At 39.2% G+C, this 21,045-nt stretch overlaps 1 protein-coding gene across 6 annotated transcripts in view; it reads right to left on the reverse strand.

Moving 5' to 3' along the window:
• Positions 1 to 21,045, reverse strand: part of LOC115412353 (disco-interacting protein 2 homolog A) — an 89,459-nt gene that overhangs the window by 5,147 nt on the left and 63,267 nt on the right. For 3 of the 6 annotated variants that reach the window (XR_003934337.1, XM_030124804.1, XM_030124802.1), the window contains 26 exons: positions 18,294 to 18,413; positions 16,676 to 16,873; positions 16,400 to 16,491; positions 15,920 to 16,030; positions 14,732 to 14,855; positions 14,534 to 14,643; positions 14,281 to 14,383; positions 13,641 to 13,705; positions 13,131 to 13,224; positions 11,793 to 11,912; positions 11,469 to 11,583; positions 10,440 to 10,579; positions 9,299 to 9,435; positions 8,676 to 8,756; positions 7,913 to 8,040; positions 7,350 to 7,464; positions 6,860 to 7,061; positions 6,607 to 6,716; positions 6,236 to 6,316; positions 4,467 to 4,584; positions 4,174 to 4,295; positions 3,940 to 4,051; positions 3,707 to 3,816; positions 3,237 to 3,367; positions 2,942 to 3,110; positions 2,420 to 2,590 (listed from right to left, as the gene is read on the reverse strand). Coding sequence is in view for 5 of the 6 variants with exons in the window: in XM_030124804.1 (XP_029980664.1) it covers positions 2,420 to 2,590; positions 2,942 to 3,110; positions 3,237 to 3,367; positions 3,707 to 3,816; positions 3,940 to 4,051; positions 4,174 to 4,295; positions 4,467 to 4,584; positions 6,236 to 6,316; positions 6,607 to 6,716; positions 6,860 to 7,061; positions 7,350 to 7,464; positions 7,913 to 8,040; positions 8,676 to 8,756; positions 9,299 to 9,435; positions 10,440 to 10,579; positions 11,469 to 11,583; positions 11,793 to 11,912; positions 13,131 to 13,224; positions 13,641 to 13,705; positions 14,281 to 14,383; positions 14,534 to 14,643; positions 14,732 to 14,855; positions 15,920 to 16,030; positions 16,400 to 16,491; positions 16,676 to 16,873; positions 18,294 to 18,413 (3,179 nt within the window). In the remaining variant the exon portion in view is untranslated. Of the gene's footprint in view, positions 1 to 6; positions 1,983 to 2,419; positions 2,591 to 2,941; positions 3,111 to 3,236; positions 3,368 to 3,706; positions 3,817 to 3,939; positions 4,052 to 4,173; positions 4,296 to 4,466; positions 4,585 to 6,235; positions 6,317 to 6,606; positions 6,717 to 6,859; positions 7,062 to 7,349; positions 7,465 to 7,912; positions 8,041 to 8,675; positions 8,757 to 9,298; positions 9,436 to 10,439; positions 10,580 to 11,468; positions 11,584 to 11,792; positions 11,913 to 13,130; positions 13,225 to 13,640; positions 13,706 to 14,280; positions 14,384 to 14,533; positions 14,644 to 14,731; positions 14,856 to 15,919; positions 16,031 to 16,399; positions 16,492 to 16,675; positions 16,874 to 18,293; positions 18,414 to 21,045 lie in introns of those variants that run through there. The other 3 variants (XM_030124806.1, XM_030124805.1, XM_030124803.1) reach the window with 3 other exon arrangements.

Raw genomic sequence — 21,045 nt, forward strand, 5'->3', positions numbered from 1 at the left:
TGGGGGGATACAGACAACGTGGGACATGAGTCTGTGATGATCCTCTGTCTGAGTGAAGGGGGAGGTGGAAGCTGCTATGATACCAACTGTAGACAAAGCAGCAGCCAGAAGCCAACCAGCCAGGCTACGATAGTTAAGACTTCGGCAAAACCAAACCATGTAGCTACGGCCTCGGTGAGTCGGTAACGTAATGCTGCCAGTCTGGTTCCACACAGGAGTAAAGAGTCAGATACAGGACCTGTTACAGCACGGCTAGACCTCCCTGTGACATTAGAAATGAGCTGAATCCTTTTTTCCAAACTAAATCTTCATGTTCTGTAGCAAAATGCGCAGTAATTTTAGACAATTACTCAAGTACAAATTTTGTCTGCCAGGCATTTATTTGCATTTTTTGATAATAAGTTGGTAAATGTAATGAACTTACAGAGATAAAGTATAAAATAAATGCAATTATATCCAATTACACATCCCGGTTAAAGTTTCTTTAGGGTCCTAGTACAGAAGGTGTTGTATATTGCCCTTTAACAGGGGTGGGCACCTCTGGTCCTCGAGGGCTGGTATCCTGCATGTTTTAGATATTTCCCTCTTCCAGCACATCTGGTTCAATTAGTGATCCACTCATCACCAAGCTCTGCAGAAGCCTGATAATGATGGTAATGGTTTCAGGTGTGCTGGAAGAGGGAAATATCTAAAACATGCAGGATACCAGCCCTTGAGGACCAGAGTGTCCCACCCCTGCCCTTTAAGGCCAATACGTGATTTGTGATAATGGACTATAAAATAAAACTGAATTGAATTACAGCTGGTGTGAACAACAAATTTCTTTAAAATGTTGGAAATGACAGAATTACATCCAAATATATACTTTTCTGTAAAAAGCAGGCATGATAAATATACCAGCTGACTTTATCAAAGTGGGTCATCATATTTCAGTGTTGGAAATTCAACATTATTTTCCTTTAAAAGTCAGAAACACACTCTAACAACAGTGTACGGAGATAATTATATTTTCAGTACTTCACATTTACTGTCTAGTTGAAACATTTCTCAGGGAATTAATTAAAAAGTCATCAGTTGTGATAAATTGAAGTGAGATATTACTTCTTTTTAAAGTAGTCTAATAGTTTTAGTAATGTGCACTCTATTATCACTAGCCTTCCCAACACTGTTTACTTCTTGTTCTTTCTATTGTAAAACTAGTCACAACACATTATTTTATATTTCCTTCGCTCCTTTACCAGTGTGTAGCCAGAGCAGAAGCTAGGGATGAGTTGCTGTGTTTTCGGTTTGTCTGCAAGGTCAGAGCCAAACACAGAGTGGGCTGAGTCAGTTTAATGAGCTGTGGGCATCCAGCACATCCAGCCAAGCAGCGCTTTGAGCAACAGAACACTTCTGGAAAACGTCCGAGACTCAACACGGGGACCAGGTTTTACCATCAGACAAAGCCGTGGGTCTGTTTGGCCTAATTAGGAACTCAACAATCACATCTGTTAGATACTTCCTTTCATGAACCTTTTTTAATGATGCCTGTTTTTGAGGTTTGAATTTCAAAGTGTAGTTATTAAAGTTAACGACAAAAAATGAAACTGAAAACTGTATCCGTTTATGTACATTGTATGGATTGTGATAGCTGGATTTGACATGGCATACTTTAGAAACACAAACTATAAAACTACACCTTCCTTAACATAACTCTGACTTAAAGTTCATGCTGTTAGCTGACGATATAAGGAATCATGTCTGAATTATCTTCAAGTGTCCGAAGAAAAATGAAGAGCAGCAAATCGAAGGCAAAGCAAAACAAAAAAAACCCAACACATCTGTAAATAAAACTTAAGTCTGATTAGAGATCATGCATGAAAAACAACACATATACACTCACGAAACAACAGTTATACACACAGACTAAGCGGCAGCCCAGTGAGCAAACAGCCACTCTTATCCTACAGTACCTGCTCAGCCAGTTTCCCTAACCTGTTGGGCTGACAGGACAGGGCAAGGACAGATAAATAAAAGATATATATATATATATACGTTTATATATGGACATGCACACACAACACACATACAAACCAAATCACTAATGATCAGGGGAAATTAAAAATAATGCAGGGGAGGGAAAGTAATTAAAGAAAGAACAACAACGACAACAAGAAACAGTCTGTGTGAGATCCTGCAAGGCAACTCAGGATCTAGTCTGTCTGAATTTGCTGAAAATGTTTCCCCAAATGATCAACACAATACGTCAGTAAATAACAGCTGATAAGAGTAATAATTAAAACAGAGCAGAAATTAAATCTAATAAAAACGTGTACAGTTTTTTCCCTAAGACTCCATTTAGTTTATGCTTTTTGGCAGTTAAAATTCCTTCTTCTCCTTTCTCCCTCGACCACCCGTCTCCTCCTAAACCGAACCCTACCTGCAAACAGATCGCCACATTCACCCTACAGCCGAATGTTGTGCTGACGGCGCGTGGCGAAAGCCCCAAGTCTTTGAAGATCTTTGAGAAGGACTGAGTGAGTGATATGCGAGGCCTTTCCTCTGCCACCACCATGCATGTGCGCACACAGGACAGGTTCACATTACGCAGCTGTAAGTGGAAAAAAAAACTGGATCAACCAAAAATGTAATTAAGACAGATAATGAGTAAAAACTGTGATGAAACACTGCGGTCGATGTAATTATGTAACATTATTTTCTGACAGGATTATGTAAGTTGTATTAATATTTAAATATAACTTTTCTATTAGATAAACAATTTAAAAAAAAAAAACATGTCAAAATGATAGCACAAGAGGCTTTTCACCCTGAATTTGTCTCTATAATCACAGCACCACTGGGGTTCTAGTTCTTGTACAAGTAAACCATATTTTGTAGAAGAAAATGCTACCGTTGTTGTTTTCTAGGATAAAGCCCTTGACAGCTTAGCAGAATAACTGACCCGCAGAGCCTCTGTTTGTGAACCCAGGCCCTTGGTGCACATCTCCATGACGGAATAAGAGCAGAAGGTGACGCGCACTTTGTATTGGCTGACTGCAGCGAGCCACAGAGACGCGTTGCTCTCCAGCTCCAGAGGTGGAACCAGGATCGACTGGTGCCCTGAATACACACTGAAACCACAGACACACAAACACAAACAAACAAAAACAACAACACAGAGATTGAGAAGAGCTGCCAAAAGTTAATAAAAACCATTATGTTTTGTTCAATGTTGTTTCAGAGCAGAGCTGGTTTACCTGCACAGACACCACAGAGCAAAGCCCAGGCCGCAGTAGGGATCCAGACAGATGGCGATCTGCCGCGACGGGTAGAGTTCACACTGCAGTTTGATGGAGCGACACAAGGCACTGGTGGCAGCGTGAGACATCTACAACAGACAGCATAACAAAGACATGCAAAAGATGAATCAACAGCTATGCAGACAAGCAAAACAGTCTTTGTAACTTTGGAGGCTGTTGAACTGTGCTGTGAGTGCTGATCTGTGTTGCTATGTCTGTTACAAAAGTATGTCCTTGTACACTGCTTTCATCTAATTTACTTCAGTAGATGTTTTCATTCTGTTTATTTGGGTAATTTAGCTATGTCTTCCAGGGTCTATGTTATTTATCTCGCTATATCTTTTATGTATATCGAAAGCCTTTTAATTGGTTTGTGTAGGAATAAGTCCACTGTGGGACAATAAAGTGGATCTTGAACATTGACATACTTTGACCCCTGCTAGGATGCCAGTTGTGGACACACTGAAGTCCAAATACGCCAACATCTCTGGGGTTGGTGGCTTGTACATCTGGGGACTCTTCTTCCTGGGAAGATCATCTGGATACCGATAGAGAGAATAAAAAAAATACGCCATTTTTTAACTTAAATACTGATTTCTGGTGTCACCGCTGAACATAAACTGAATTGCTCAGTATATCAAAATACGTGGTGTTAAGTGACCTGTGTCCAGCACCATGGGCCAACTCTTGATGTCCACAGCAGCAGCAGCCTCTTTGGATTTCAGCAGTTTCATTATTGCTTGAGTGGTCAGGATGCATATGGATTTACTGACCTTAAACACAGTGATATCACAGTTATGCAGTTGTATTTAAATTGTTCAAGTTCAATGATTGTAAGAATTGTCCTGGGAATGATTTAAGGAGCCTTCTGATGCAGATCGGCAGTGTGTGTTACCTCAACTATCATCTTGACCGTGGGGAGGGTGGTGGCCAGGTTCTGTGGGTGTGGTGGTCTGACAGTGACAGGAACACAGCCAGCGTACAGGCAGCCGTAGAAGGTGGCAATCAAATCAATTCCTGCATGGAAATTTTTTAGAGCAATATAGTTTAGTTTTTGCAAATAAATCTTTAGAGGAAGCTTCAAGTCTTCTTAATTATGACGATTACAGACAGACGTGAGAACTACAGACAATTTGGTATTTAAGACAGGGGTCAAAGGTCACGTCACAGAGCAGCAGCAGTTCTTACCTGGTGGATAGACAAGTGCTACATGGTCCCCAGTGTTGAGGCGTCCCATGAGGGCTGCAGCTACTCGCTCCGCCCTCTTGTGCAGTTGTAGGCAGGAAGCGGTACTTGCCACGGTTCCCTGAAAACAAACATTAAGGATTTAAATATAAATGATACTAAAGACTAAAATATGTTTTTGTGCTTTTAACAGAGTCGTATGGCTCAACTGTGATGAAACACATCAATGTTGCTGATAATGTACATAAAAACTGAGAAATATGTCTGTTTTTTGTAGGTGAAAACAAGTCGCAGCTTCTTCCTGTTTGAAACTCTTTTTGAGCCTTTTCACTTATTTAATGACATAGAGTGGTATTTTTAATATTAACTCTATGCCATGAAATTTATGTAAAAATTTTTTTAAAAAAAGTTACCGCCTGTGATCAGAGCACTTCAGTTCACTTTGCATTCACCTCATTCATTTTGTGACTGGTTGAACTAAAGTTGTTATATTTCTCTGTTTAGAAATACTGGCCTCACAGGAAGGCAGCGATTTTGCCTCATAAACTTGCTGCCTCTATGAATTTATGTGTATGTTGGTTTGACTCGGAAATAAATGATTAAAACACCACAGTGACACAAAATAACAGACTGCAGAAGGGCTCTTTTTGAGTACTTCAAGGCTTTAGTATCCCTTGGGAAAAAAATGTATGACAGCAAGAAAAAGAAAAAAATGATTCTAAATATAGTGTACATGTAAATAAATATTGGTTTTCAGGTGTAAATCTTTTAGGTGGTAAAACCAGTACAAAGACTCAAACTATTTCAAAGCCTCATATGATTTTGCATAAATTTCTTATAATTTCCCATTCTGAGGGCGTCAGTGAACTACTCCTGCCTCACATCCACATCTGCAACGTCAGACACAGATCACCTCTATGTCAGCCTCTTTCTGACTTTGGAATCTTTTCCAGAATCATGCATTAAGTGGAGTTAAAGCTACATTTTGATTTTAATTTAAAAGAAATGTAAATAAGCACAATGTACTTTTTGTCATCATCCATCAGAGTGATTATTTTAAACTAGAACTGGGCAATAAGAGTTCTAAAGTATTTGTATCACTCCTCTAAAAATGTCCTCTTTTTTTAATAATCTCCTTGTATTTATTTTTTGTTTTATGTTTTTCTGCATAAAGAACTCAGAGGTATTGTAACGCCATGAATGTTTTAAAGTGAGAAATACTGAAACTGTAAGCACCCAGTTCATATGTCCGTTTTTTTGTTTTTGTTTTACACTTTTGTGTGTATAAAATAGGAAATATGAAAAGGGCTCTTACAGATAACATCTGCATGAATGGTAATGTTGGAGATATTTTGCCACCTTTTCCAATAAAAATAAAATGGGAAAAAAAAGGAGTTCTAAAGTTAGAGGACATTCTGTAAAACTGGAACAGACATTTAAAAGTAATGTAATCTAGTACACTGATTTCTGATGATCAAAATCTAAGAACTGAATAAAAGCTACACCTATATTTTATATTATTAAAACAGAACAAACAATCAAAGCTAAAAATGCTAGCCTAACGAGACAAAAAAAACAAGAGGTGTGTACAGTTATCTCTCCTAAATGAGCAACAAAATAAATAAGCTTCAATCGTATATAAAATGTGGCAACAAATAGCTATGAAGTGCTGTTTGAGTACAGTTTGCATGGGAATAGTGCATGTACACATCATTAGGTACAACATTCAGCATTTTAATCCATGGTGGCATTAGAAAGATAGTAAGCAGTACCTTAGCATTGAGAACAAGGAATAGAGGATGGTCTGGAGTGGCCTGAGCTCTCCATTGTAGGACATCTTGTATGTACAGGAACTATAGGACAGAGACAGAAACATGTTTAATTACAGGGAAATTAAATCAACAGACAATAACACAAGCGATGTAGAAAGACTGGATAAGGTTTTCTTATTTTTGAGTCAAAAACATGTTGGAGTACAGCGTATGAAAAACTGAGGAGACACAACAGTGATGGAAGGTGGAGGCATTCATCCTTCATTCGGGCAGTTTTTTAACCAAGTCACTCTCTTAGATGTGGATACTTACCTCTGTCGGTTGCATGTGTGTTACAGGGGTGATGGGATGAAATGATGATAACTATCTACCTTACGTGCCTGGTCATTGTCCTCTAGTTGGGCCACATCTCTCCCACAGGCTTGTGCTATCCTCTTGCCTGCCACCAGGTTTCCCACTATCATAGAAGCAGGACCGACCTCTGACGAGCACAGCACACCAACGTCATCATAAATCTCATGGTAGTTAGCATCAACAGTCATAAAATCAGAACATCAAATGCAAACTCTGAGTCAGTGAAATGCCACACTGCATTAGTTTGTAATCCTAAAGCTGCTTCTGTACCTGGCTGTTTTTGTCTTGGCTTGGGTAGATTGGTGACACACGTGTGAGGGCACATAAGGACGTTGCAGGGATGCAAAGCGCCCTCCAGGAAGCGCTGTTTGGTCTCAGATATATGGATGCCACCCAGAGGAGCCTTGGGAAGCGTGTTGGCAGGAACCAGAGCCAGGCAGTACACCCCAACCTGGTGGATGCTGTCTATCGCCTGGAAAGAGGAACATAATACACAGACAAACACAAGAGAAATGAGGATATGCAACGGTGCCACTAGGACATCAGAGTCTGTTTGCTTTTCACTGAGCTCCCTGTCTGCTGTTAAATTCACTTAGAAAAAATTGATTGCTTATACATAATTCTTTGTGGCTTTCTTTGTCTTTTAGCCAAAAGTAAAGTGTTTTCAAAGTGTCCTTGAACATAACAATAAACACACAACAACACTGAAAGTTAAACTAAGAAACTTGAAGGCAGAAAGAGGACAAAACCCAGTCGGTACCTGAAGGACTCGGCTCATCCACTGGAAACTGTCTTCCTCAGAGGCGTCTGGCCTCTGTTCTGCCACGACAACGATCCTCTCATCATGCAGCACTGACACAGAAAATACTGCTATCCTGAAACACAGAATATAAAACAAACCATTTACAGCCACAGTGTCCTCACCCAGTCATGCTGCTACAACAGTACCAGAGCTGTTACTGTATATATAGTCTGGATTGGGCACCTGTTACATTGTACTGCATTTTGATTATTTTTTTGACCATTTTATTAATGTTTTGGATTCTTTTTCATATCCTTTTAGGCTGCTTTTTAACACTTGGCCCAGGACAACAGATGAATAATAGCTCTGTTGGCAAACTCTGACTCATTTATAGTTGATGATTTTGTTGATTAATGAGCAATGTCCCTGTCAAATAAAGCCATAAAAACAAATACAAATAAATACGACACACAGTGGAAAGCTGCTATATTTTGCACTGTTGTGGGTGATAACAATTTTGGGTACTTCAGGAAAATCACAAAAAACACATATATATATATATATATATGTATTTTTTTTACCTCCCCCTGTAAACAAACTTCATGGGCTCCACTGCTAGTGCGGTTGCCACCACATCGTCGGCGTTGTGTCTCCGCCCACTGACCACCATCAGTCCATCCATCTTCCCCACAATAAACACAAGGCTGTCCTGTAAGCAAAAATGATCTTAAAGACAGACACCCACTTCTTGCGAATCTGTTTATATTCTGAAGCTGTCATGTTCTTGAAAAAAAAAAAAAAAAACAACTTTGAACATAAAATTGACCAGATGAATAAGGAAACAAAAGTGAAATGAATAAACATAAAACTACAAAGTCATTTCATTTCTCTCTGTGGTCTGGCACTGGATAAGTTTGTCTGTTTGTCTAGACATTTTCATTTCAGCTCAGCTAAATAAATTCCTCTTCCAATTATTTTATTCTGTCTAAAGATGACAGCTTTCCAATTTATCTGCTTAAGAGTGTCTTCTACATGAACCGACTCTGTCAATATTTTTAAATGAAAGTGTAGCCACTGAAGGAACTGAACTTTTGATCTGGCTTACAATTAAGAAGCTAAAACTCACAAAGCCGTAAGTTAAAATGCAAACTACTCAGGGCAGGCTGTGTCATATGAGAGGCAGCTGACCCCCTAATAAGCCGACGTGACCTAAAGCTGTGCATGCTACCATGACTTATTGCCAGGGTGTATCATGTATTTACGACAGTACAATGCAAGATTCATAAGACAGATGGTAAAGTAAACAAGGGATAAAACACTGCAGATTAATGGGGTGGAACTTACCGGTCCCACAAAACCCAGCAGTGAGGTTCTGGTGAAGGGTCTGTCACTGATGGGAAGCCCAGATGATGTTACTGGGATGGTCTGCAACAAGAAAAAGCAATGGTAAAAATGAAGATATACTGGTAATATGCAAAGATAATTTGCAAAGATTAATATATAAGATTCTTTTTTGAAGATAATATCTTGCAAGCTGTGCAGACAAGTTATAAACCAACATGCAAGTATATTATCACATTTCAGAGAATGTTAATTTGCTCTAAAAATAAATCATTTTATCTGTGTTGAAAAAGAGCATCACTGTACACATTGCACACAAAAGAAGAAAAATGAGAATTATGAAAATATGTGACGATGGATTTGGACATAACATTTATTCTGAGGTAAACAATTCACAAAATTCTCCCACTCTCCTGGAGAAAAGGTTTAAATGTGTAGCTATCGATCTTTCATCAAATTCATTGGTATTGGTGACTATAATGCGATGTAGTCTCCAAAAATATATCAACCCATACTATGTTCTTGTTTTATATTTCAAAAATATGAAAAAAAAAAAAAAAGATATTTTCAACCAACTAAATGCTAAATACATTTTAGATAATTCCATTTATGTGACTGTCACTAACCTCAAAGACGTTCTTGGTCATACCCGGGAGGCCGTAGTACGCTACACCGGTGCTACCTGAGCTCACGCAGATCTCTCCAACCTCGTCTGTCTGACAGAGATATGGCGTTCCCTCCACTCGCACCACACAAACCAGGGCTGAGGACAAAAAGTAACCATTTAAAAATGAAATCTGACCTAAAGCAGACACCCATATTCCATTATTAATATCATCACTGTTAGCTTTGTGATGAAACACAAAGACACTGTTGGCAGAAACAACTGATTTAGAGATGAACATGTAAATATGGTCATACAGGAAATGCCATCTCATGCATACAGATGTTTATATGGAGGATAGAAATCAGATTGGGTTTTGACCTATAGGTGGGTCACATGTGACCTTCTGATAAATACACGTCAAACATTTTTTAAAAATGTCTGCTGTGTCAAATCATTCTACTGCATCTTAACCCATAAAGACCCAAACATCCATCGCCGACCAAAAGCATGTACTACTCTAAACTGTTTAATACCTGTTGAGTCACTAATCCTATTAATACATGTAAATAATTGGTGTAAAATACAGTTTGTCATCTTTTCATGGTCATCAGATATGACCCATTTGGACGTTCAGAGGCTCCGTAGTGAACATGGAAACACCATCATCTTCTACAACATTGATTCACCAGTAAAACCCTTGAAGTTGGATCAATGACAGTGGATGGAAATGCTTGGTTTATGTTCAGTTAATAATAGATATGCTGAAAAAGTCACTTTTTCTCAGTTTTCTCTGTTTTTGATATAATAACCTTCAACTTTATTCTGAGCTTTCATTCTCATGATCAATAAATTAAATACAGGAAAATGCCTGATTTATACTGATAAAACGCAAAATAAGAGGATAATATTCTAAATAAATGGCAATAAATCAGTTAACAAAGGTTAGATATAGAGAAAATTTCATTTGGGAACTGACATAAAGTAGCGCTGGGTCCTTTATGGGTTAATGGTGTGTCATGTGTTTACAAAGCAGGTTTCCAGAAAAAAGGTGGTGGTTATGTGAAAGGTAGTGCTCACAGAAAAAACATACTTCTTAATTGTTTTTTATTCAGTAGTTTCTTGTTCTGCAAAATGTTAACAACCAGGGCAGTGTGCTGTACCTCCGGGCATGACCTGGCCCACATCCTGCACTGTAAGGACAGAGAGCTTCTCCTCTGTGTCCACACGGATCACACTGTGGCTCAGCCCACTCATAGACAGCACTGCCTTCCCTGGAGGGGGAACGCCCGCCTCTGGAGGTCTACAAGACATGAATACAATAACACTCCTTGTTTACTGAACGCTTAATCATAAATGGGCTGCTGTGAAAAATTCCTATCATAACAAGCTGAATTTCCTCTGCCAGTCATGCAAAACTACTAATAAATTTTGCCTTTTGGGTTTTTACAGTTATAATGCTATTCAAACATACTTTTCTTTTTTTACATTTATTTTTCATTGACATTCAATATCAGACATTCGTATCCAGTGCATCATATGTACATAAATATACATCTGTTATCTGCTCTAAACGCCAAAATAATATTTTTGTTTTATGTCCAAACACTGAAAAGAAAAGCAGATAACCAAATAAAAGGAAAAAAAAAAGACTATGTACAAGTAGGGAGTGATCTTCTCCATACAACACAATCACTGATTTGTGAAAATAAAATCAGGCCTATAGGTTGTGGCATAGTTGACCCAGTTTTCCAAGTATGAAGTGGATTTCTCCAATTTGTGATTAACAAAAGCTGTTACCTTCTTCATTTTATAAATGTCCATTGTGATTTCCATCCATCAGTTTAAAGTTGGGCTCTCCTGTAACAGCCATTTCCTGGTGATAGTCTTTTTACAGGACAAACAAACTTTTCTATTCCTCAACATAAATTACATTTCTCAATTTCAGTAGGAAACTGTCTGTCTTTTAGTCCATCTGTCTTTTCTGTAACTGTGCCATAAACAGCATAAAAAGCTGTAAATTGCAACACTTTTGGTTCTGTGTTAAAAAGTAGCAGGCTCCCTCCTGTCAGGGCTGATTCCTGTGCTGTACTCCCTGCTGATATTACAAAGCCAGTGTGATATAACAGCACAATAACCGAGAGCAGAGGCAGGTTGCTTTGTTCTGCTAAGGTGCAGTAACGGCAGCTCACCTGCGGATGGCGACAGTCATAGCTTCTGAAGAGCTGGCACATGGGCAGATCACCTCAGGTCGCAGCCCACGTGCCTGAAACACGTTGAGGAAGGCATCGCAGGAGGATATTGACCCTTTTTGGCAACACACACAGAGAAACAGACAGTCATGGTGGCTCGCATCGATACACACAACCCAAACACACACAGAGCCAGTCAGACAAGCCCATCCCAAAAGCAATCAAAGCAAAGCAAATCAATTATCATCTCTTCTGGCTTCAGGGTGTCGTTTACTGTTGAATTTGTGACATTTATATTAAGACAGAATCTGTTGTCGAACTCACAAGGGTTGGCTCCATCAGCTACGATCAGCATGCGCAGTGAGCTCAGGCTGATGTCTCTCTGGTCTCTCTGGGCCAGAAGAGACCAGTGCATGTCCCTCGACTTTACAACTGCTACCCGGGCTGCACAGGAGACAAACACACACACACAGACACACATAAATACAAACAATCGCCCAATAGAAATCTCTGTAATAAGCCTTCATACCCAATCACAGATGCCAAATTCTGACATCAAATAGCAATACAGTCTGACTCAGTTGCCAACAGGTGACTCAGCAGAGCTCAGTTTAGAGATTGATTTTATTCAGCGCATCGAGCTCTCTGTCCTCGACCTCCACAAGGCTAATACAAATGAACTACAAATCAATGACTCCAAACTATTGCTTTAATCCATCCACCCCGTCGTATGTGGAATTGAAGTCTAAACTGTGACAAGAATTTTTCTGTCAGTTCCGTCAACAAGTACTAGTTAATTGAGGTGGAACAGTGCAACATACACCAGTACAATAAGTACGATACAAAATAAGGGAAAAGTAGTCACAGTGCAATTATTTTGACAACTACTGGAACTGCAACGTGAGTGACAATTAGTGTATATTGGGAACAGCAATTCATAGATTCCTTTTAAATTGAAAAAAAAATATATAAAATGCTGAGGTGATAATTGGTGTGGTCGGAACAAACCAAACATGCTGTCTCTTATAAGTTTTAGACCGTGGGACAGTATTACAGTATTTATTCACTGGTACATTGTGACACAGTTTACCTTCATGAAAAAAGTACTTCCAGCAAATTGAATTTTGCACTTGGCCAAATTGCATTTTTAATGGTAATTTGATTAATTGTTCAGTCTTGAAACAAGCATTAGAACAAATATAGCTCTAAATTATAACACACAGTATACGGTGTTGGAAATAATTACTGGACCATGGTGACAAAAGACTGAAAAGGCTTTCATAAATTTAACATGTAAAGCCATGAGGGGCTTCTTGTCTGTAAATGTGAGGGCAAATTTATAAAAGAAATAGGGCATATTTAATTAATGACAAATGAAAGCCAAATTTTCCCATTTAAAATATGACGATGAAAAAAAATCTAGAACCAATTAACATCCAAAGAATTGAATATTAAAAGGTTATGTTGAAGGGCTGTTAAATTGAATTTCTACAGAAAATTAGATGAGGGTTTTAATAATTATTTCCAAAACTGTACATATTAAATATGAGATGCAGCTTCTAGGTAATTATATGCTAAGTAATTCCTTAGGTCTGAATTGTACTACACAACACGCTACAGGTGAGAAATCGAGTGTTGCAGATGTTAGGTGTCGACCCTTACCTTTGTATGAGTGAACTTTCTGTATCCAGGAGAGAGGGTTGACCTTCATCAGAGAGTATGGAATGCTGATCACATGCATTCGATTCATGACGCTCTGTCAAGCAAACAGAGGGGGGTCAGTTCGTGACTGAAATTGTATGTGCATCATAACTTCATGAGGTCACTGTAAACAAGCCCCAACAAACAGATCTGATCTCATTCTGCTTCAGTATTGTATAAACGTGTGTGTGTGTGCTACTGTTGGAATTTTGGCATGTAATAGCAGGTCATGTATGAGCTGTGAGTAAATTCCATTGCATCTACTGTATGTCACAGTTTAACCTAAGCTACTGCATTTTTATTTGTCAAATTCTTGAGTTATCAGGTCTTTATACTGGTTAACAGCTTTACATAAAAGGCTAATAGGGAGAAAAGGCTGGTGAATAAATCAGATTTATTAGCATAGATCATTTCCGTTGCTTATTATGTAACTCTCCTATTAGCGATACCAGAAGCTGTAATACCACTCACAGTGAGAACACCATGCCATAATCCTGCTTCTCTCTTGAAATCCAGGACGTTGGTTATAGTCTCACCTGCAAATCAAAAAGGAGTTTGTGAAGGAGTACACAAAGTGGCTGAAACACTGCTCTGCTCTTCACTAAACAACCAAATGTGCTACTTTAACTGAATATGATTTGCGTTAAGAGTATGTCCTGACTGTAGCTTCATAGATGGAAGGAAGCAGCCAAACAAAGTTTCAGACCTGAAAAGACCTGAAGTGTCTCCGGGGGCTGCTGGTGCAGTTACGAGTTATTTAAAGCAAAACTGGGACATTGGAGAAGGGGATGGGCTTTATATTCTCTTTCTTTGTAGCAGATATGACCCAGGTCTGTTACAAACAAACACCAGCAGCTGCATATTTTAAAACTAGGCTGTAATTACACCCACTACGATAGGTAAGTAACACAAAGGAATATTAATAAAGTTGGACATAATTATCATTACTACCTTAGATAATTATATCCTCGTCTCAACTGTCTCTCTTTAATCTACTACGACATGTATATTTCCTCTTACACATACTACAGTTTCTATAGAGGAATAAGGAAGGAAACATGACACATTTAAGCTTTTGATTTTATAAATGAATTCAGAGTGTGCTGCTCACCCTCAGTGTAGCTGCAGGCTTGCGTTAGGGAATGACAGTGAGCCAACATGGCCGAATGGGATACTGTGATGCCCATGGTGCTTCCCTCCTTGCTGGTTTTATACTGTTGGTAAAGAAAAATATGAGCAATTTAATTCAGAAGAGGACAAAGAAGAAATATTAACTACATAAAACTTCAAGAGCATGATAAAAATAGCTCAAAACTATATTATACACTGTAAAAAATGTGCATAATACTTTATTATTGGATTACCTCTATGTAGGCTATATCATTACTGGCTTCCCGTATTGGAGGATGCCAGTCTTTCGGTGGCTTCACAACATGTTTCCCATCTGTCACAAACCAGAGCAACCGCGGCCAGCCTACAGAAACAGACGCACGAAATCAGTTCAAAGCAGGTCAAACTATTTACAGACAGACAGGAAAATGAGTGTCAAAAACCGGCTGTACCTTTGAAAGTGGCCACCTCTCCTGTTTGTGCTTTGGGCAGGCCTTTCTGACAGGCATCTGTGGTCAGTGCCAATGTGACGCCACAGCTGCCCAACAGAAACCCAATCTGTTGACTCCCTGCATCCTGTGAGAACAAAGGAGAAGAAAAGCTGAAGTTTGCATGAGCTAACTTTAGACAAGAGTGTCAGACATACAATGATTAATTATTAAGAACAATCAAGTTCAGAACACAAATGCTTCGAGAGGAGGTGCAAGGAGAGAATGTGGAAATTGTAAAGTGAAGAACTAATCGAGATAGGAGAGAAAAGAATGATGGGTAAAAAGAAGACGAAATCTCAGAGCAGTGTACATCAAAGCAGCAGCAGGTAAGAAAGCAGAGTGACAGCCAATCACTATTAAAAACTCTACCACTGAGCATCAAAGCTCAGTTATAACAGGAGTGAAACTCAAGATCTAACACACACTCACTCATATTTAATAGGATGTGCAAATTAGCTAAAGGCTAGACGCACACTGAGGAAACCATGCTGGGCAGGAAAGCTAAATAATGCGGGCAAGATAAGGAATGCAAGGGGAGAATGAAGGACGCAAAATGAAGTAAAAGAAACATAAAGAGTGGGAGCAAAGATGTAGAAAAGAAAAAAAAAAAAAAACAGAGATGGACAGAAATATGAAATCAGAAGGGAAATAGGAGCCATAGGAGGAATTGAACGGGTTTCTGACTCGAGAGCAGTTGGCCTGTGATCTAATATTTTGAATGGAATTACACATCATTTCACCTCAGTCAGATCTCATTAATTACTGCACAGCATCTGCCAACAGCATGCACATAAAGGGCACTCAAGAGCAGGCATTAATATTCAGCACGTGTTACTAATGTGGAAGGATTTAGTTCAGTTTCAGATGATTAATAAGGTGGAGACTAATGCATTTTAACAACCTCTAATTAGAGCGTTTAAAAATGATACTTAAAAGTTTGGCTGCAGTTATCATTGTGCAAGAAATTCACAAGAAATTCAGTGTTCTCATTCGGAAAAAATAGCATTATCACATTATTCAAAGGTCATGTTTCTCCTTAAACCATTTAGAGGTTAAATGTCCAGTAGGGGTCACTACTGCTCTTCATCGGTTGTGTTAAATAATACACAGTATTAACGTCCACTCATTCCCAGGTGTCTGGACTTTCACCTTTCTGGTCAGTGGTACTTCAATAGGCACAGGAACCAACTCTGCCAGTAGACAGCCGTAGAAGGCCACCATGAACATCACCGGATCATTGTTGGGGAAAACAAGTGCAACCTGCAAAGGCAATTCCGTTGTCAGAACAGTATCTTTATAACTATAACCTTACATAAGTCTAATTAAGAATCTATTTTTCAAGAGTGACCTGAGTAAGAGAGCACCAAAGACAAGGTTATCATTATAAATCATCACTCTCATGTTATCACCATCACTATAAAAGTTATAAACAATAAAATGTCAAGGACGGGTTGAGTTAAAAAATGATTCCAATGAATTTAGAAGGGATCACGATGACAGAGAGTATTGTCTTCTCAAGTGCTTTTTCTGGTTTAAATAACATATTAGGCCAAAAAATGCAAAAAGCATGAAATAAAACAAAGAAATTATATTAAAATATAATTTTGGAGCATTGATCTCTTGACTTACTCTATCTCCAGGCATAAGCAAAGGCTCATTTCTGGTGCTTAGCTTGTTGAGAAGAGTGTAGGCCAGTTTCTGACTGCGGGTCCATAGTTTACCTAAAAAAGAAATACAAATACTGCATCTAACCAGAAAAACTCCAGAGATACCATCATGCCTATAGCCCTTATGGAGAAGAATTTATTAAAAATAAAATTTATGAAAAAAGACAGATCCTCCGTCATGTATCTACTGACTAAACACTACCTGTTAGTTCTTGGTCATCCATTGGTTGATACCTACCATAGGTGAGTGTGTAGACGGGCTTTCCTGCATTGTCGAGTGCTGTAAGACAGGGGCTCTTGGGTTGGGTGGTGCCCCACCGTTGTAAGGCTGCTGGCAAGGATGGAGGCCAGTTGGTGACCACCCCGAGAGGCTCTCCTTCTAAGGGGCTCATCTGCTGGCCTTCTGGCTTTGGCTGGTTAGGATCTGGCTGTTGAACTATATTTATGGGAACAAGAAAGGGACACACTCATTGAGAAGAATAGTGCAACAAAGCTGAATTAGCTCGTATTGTGCTGTGCCATTTGAGCCATTTCAGTATTTCAGAGTAAATTACATAGAAATCACACATTTGTGAATTAAACAAGTCTATTACCAGACGACATGAAAAATAAAGAGTGGAAATGATAAGGACAATGAGATGAGAGATGAAAAGGAGACAGGTGTGAATATACTTCATTTAATATGACGCAGGAACGAGACTAATCGTCTGTGCTGAGATCATGAGACCTTCCTCTACCTTCTCATCCTCTTTCTCTGTGAACAGATGCTGCAGGAGCGTAATGCCTCCACATGGTACTGTTTGATTCAGTTCATTTGTGTTTGGTTCATTATTCTCAAAATCTCTCAGTATAGTTATGAGATTTCATTTATTTTAATTTCTTTTTTCCTCTTTAGTTTATGATTTCAGTTTAGTTTTAGGTGGATTTAAAAGTTGCTAAAAAGCATTATTTTATTTCTACTTTTAGGAATTGACAGGTTTTTATTATGTTTTTATTTAGATTTAGTTTTTCAAGTATTATGAAGAAAACTTTGATGTATGGCAGGTGAAAAACGTAACATAAAGGACTGCATCAAGGCCATTTTATTCTTTACAACAATTTTACACATTTTAACCAACACAGAACAACTAGAGTGCGGACAAAGCTAATTTTATATGCAATTCTATAACGTTTATAATAGTCATGTTGTTTTAATTTTTTACTTCAGTTAACAGAATTATTTTTTCACTGCTAGCTTTAGTCTTACATTTCCTTAACTATAATAACCCTGTCCTAGCAGCGCCTTGCCTGCTCACCTTTCAGCTCTGTGTGTTTTTCTTCTCATTCCGTGCGGACCACCGAAGTGTGCCATGCCACAGACTCGGTGCCAGAGTCAGGGCTTTACAATTACCTGCTGATGCGTTACTATTCCTGCTGCTTTTTCATTTCCACAGTGTTTATTCAGCCTGGCAAAGTACCACCCAAAACCCATGACGGACCGATTGGAATGGAGGAAATGGTTGGATAGGGCTGGTTCACAATGTGTGTGTATGTTTCTGTACCAACTGTTTCCTAACCACTCCCATGGTCCACCTGGTGGTCTCAGCTCCACCAAGGGAGAAAATAACAACCGCTGAACTAAAAGTGTGAGCATGACTCTGAATAACCAACTCTGAGAGAGTGAAAACTGCTGCAAAAGCTTAAAAATAAGACGAATCTCAAAGCAAATTGGGCCTGTCACAGTCAGAGGAGCAGGTGTTTTTGTGATCAGTTCGGTGTTAAAGGCTCTAATTAGTATGCTGATCACGACATAGGAGAGATGATACTTTTCTATGATTTATTGTCTTATTAGAAGTAATGCAATACTTTAAGCTTACCATCCAAAAGCTCCTCAAAATCATCAACAAAGAACTCTCGCAATGGTGGTCGCTTCGGTCTCTTCAGAGTGTTAAGGAGTTGCTGGATTTTGGAGGAGACACGACTGTTGACTGGAACACCTACACAATGAGAGTGGAGGGGATGAAAATGAAAAGGGTACAGGGGGAAAATCATGGAATAACAGAGATACAAAAAGGAAGACACACATGCAATAAAATGACATGGGGATGGTGAGAGATGGAATAGACCAATGGGGGATGCGGAGCAGGCGGCAGTTGAGAGAAACAAATGTAGACATTGGAGAGATTGATGAGAGAAGGAGGACAGAATGGGTGAGAAGAGGACAGATAAGGACAGGAGAGCGAAAAGGTCAGTGTGGTGTTACAATGAGGACACAGAGGACAACCAGTTGTCAGTCACACTGTAGTGGAACACAAAACAGTGAACCTCCAGGTCCTTCACTGTCACCTGAAGGTCAAAGGTTATCTCCTTGCAGGCAGCACACTCATTATAATCAGCAGCAAAACTAATCGTCTAAATAAGTCATAAAGAGAGGAGCCGCCTGCTGCCTAGCAACAAAGACGTTGAGTCGACAGCAACTAATTCCCAGTTATGTCACAGAGGGTTTCACTCTGCTTCCACTTTATGTCTGTAGATAGTCAAAATCATACAGTTGTCATTTACACTGTTGCGGTGTCATAGCAGCTGCAAATCATTTTACATGTTTGTTGAGTTTTTACAAGCACGGATATTTGTAAAGACAAGATCTGCAGCAGGAGACAAGAATAGAAACAACAGGCTGAAGAAAAAGGCAAGAGGTGATGAAGTTCACAGTTTGGACTGGGACACGTGCAGACTACGATCATGCATCAGACATCTCTTCCTCTGAATGAATTCATACTTTGTTTGGGGGGGGTGGGGGGGTGGTCCGCGTCAGACATTCCAGACAGCCACGAGAGACCGAGGCCACAGCTGCATGCAGCTTGCCTGATCTGTCTTACTATAATAAGCTTGGCTCAGGCAGACTCAGCCCCCTCATGTAAAGACAGATGTACTGGGAGTGGATGTCTGGGGGTCAACGCAGCACCTGATGGACCAATTAGAAAGCCCCCGACACACTGAACACCATCTGAGGGCTCTGAACCCCACCCACTCGACAGTCTTGATCGAGAATGTAACAGCCAAGCAGGTCTCACATTCGATGATAACTATAATTAATGCATTTGTGACTGCATAATTTACAGCATTAAAATAGTACAGAAAACACTGACTCGAACAAAAAACATCCCACATCATAGAATTGCATTAAATAAGGGAATACAGATTATTTCACTTGCTTAATGACCATGATGATTTGTCTATTATGACATCTAAATATGTATGTTGGGCAAAGCTGTATAGTTAGTCTCAAGTAGGGATTATTTGCTTTGAATTCTGGGTAAATGAAGACTTTTTCCAAACCAATAAATGGCTGTCTGTGTCAATTCAGACCGATCCAAATTCACAGAAAACATCAACATTCAGGAGGAGTGAAACAAACTTCAATATTGTATTAAAAATGATTATTAAAATGTGTTATTTCATAAAAACTCTGGGATATTCACCTAATATCTGACAGTCTACTTATCCCTACATATTTCCATAGTGACTATGCTTCCTAAAAATCTTTTCCGATCCCACAAACACACTATATACTATAATTATGTTTTCCTCTTTTGTATCAGTTGTTGGGTAATTTAACTGACTGTTAGCATGGTAACAAAAGTATTATACCTAATTTAGCCTTGTGGTAGGGTTGCTAAGTTTTTAGACTTAAAGATCCACTATGGGATATTAAATGGCATGTAACAGTAAACCACAGCCATGAAAAAAATGCAAAAGGTCACCATTTAGGTCCAGTGTTTGGTTTGTGAGATCTAGGCTATGGGAGTTTTATGTTTGGTCCAAGCTGGATGCTGCCTGTGATAAAACAGGTTCTGCAAAAGGCAATTAATTCACCCTGTTGACACAAAGGGCCCATTCTAAGGTAACAATAACACAACAATTCTCATCTTCAGACGATTATACACTATTGAAAGCGTAATTATGAGTATTATGTTCCATTTTCTTAATCTTACACACTGGACCTTTAAAATAAGCCGGTGTTTAGCTTCTCAAAGTGCAGTCCTGAGCTTGGTTTCACACCTTTCACAAAGCTTGCCCCTGATGTTTTTCTGTTTTCTTCAGCCAACACATACTGTACAGTCCTTTACCAACCCCTCATTTACACAGGCACAGTAGGATGTATGCTCCATCACAACACAAACAACATTAAAGTCACTTTGTAGCGTGTTTTCTTCAGCTAGCTCTGTGTTATTATTAAATGGCAGCAGTGCTAGACGGCTGTCATCACAGAACCCACTGTGTGGCTACAGGCTAACAAGCTGGTGTCACCGAGTGCAGTGAGAAACATAAACTGACAAGTCTTAGTGCCTGTCAGTGTGAGAGCATAAAGCAGTATATCACCATGCTGATTATTCACAACCCCAAATGAATAGCTGCATCTGTTGTGGAAGACTTCTGTGCACTATCAGCGTCATCAGTTAGATTATTTAGGCTGGACATGGCTTTCATATGCTAAACACACTACAGCCACATACCCAACAACACACACACACAGAATAACAATGAGTGTATATCACGACTGAATTCACTGTAGCTCTGCATATACTGTTAGACAACTCACTGCCATGCTTGACAGTGTAGACAATG

This window comes from Sphaeramia orbicularis, chromosome 21 (genome assembly GCF_902148855.1).
Source record: "Sphaeramia orbicularis chromosome 21, fSphaOr1.1, whole genome shotgun sequence".
NCBI lineage: Eukaryota > Metazoa > Chordata > Actinopteri > Kurtiformes > Apogonidae > Sphaeramia > Sphaeramia orbicularis.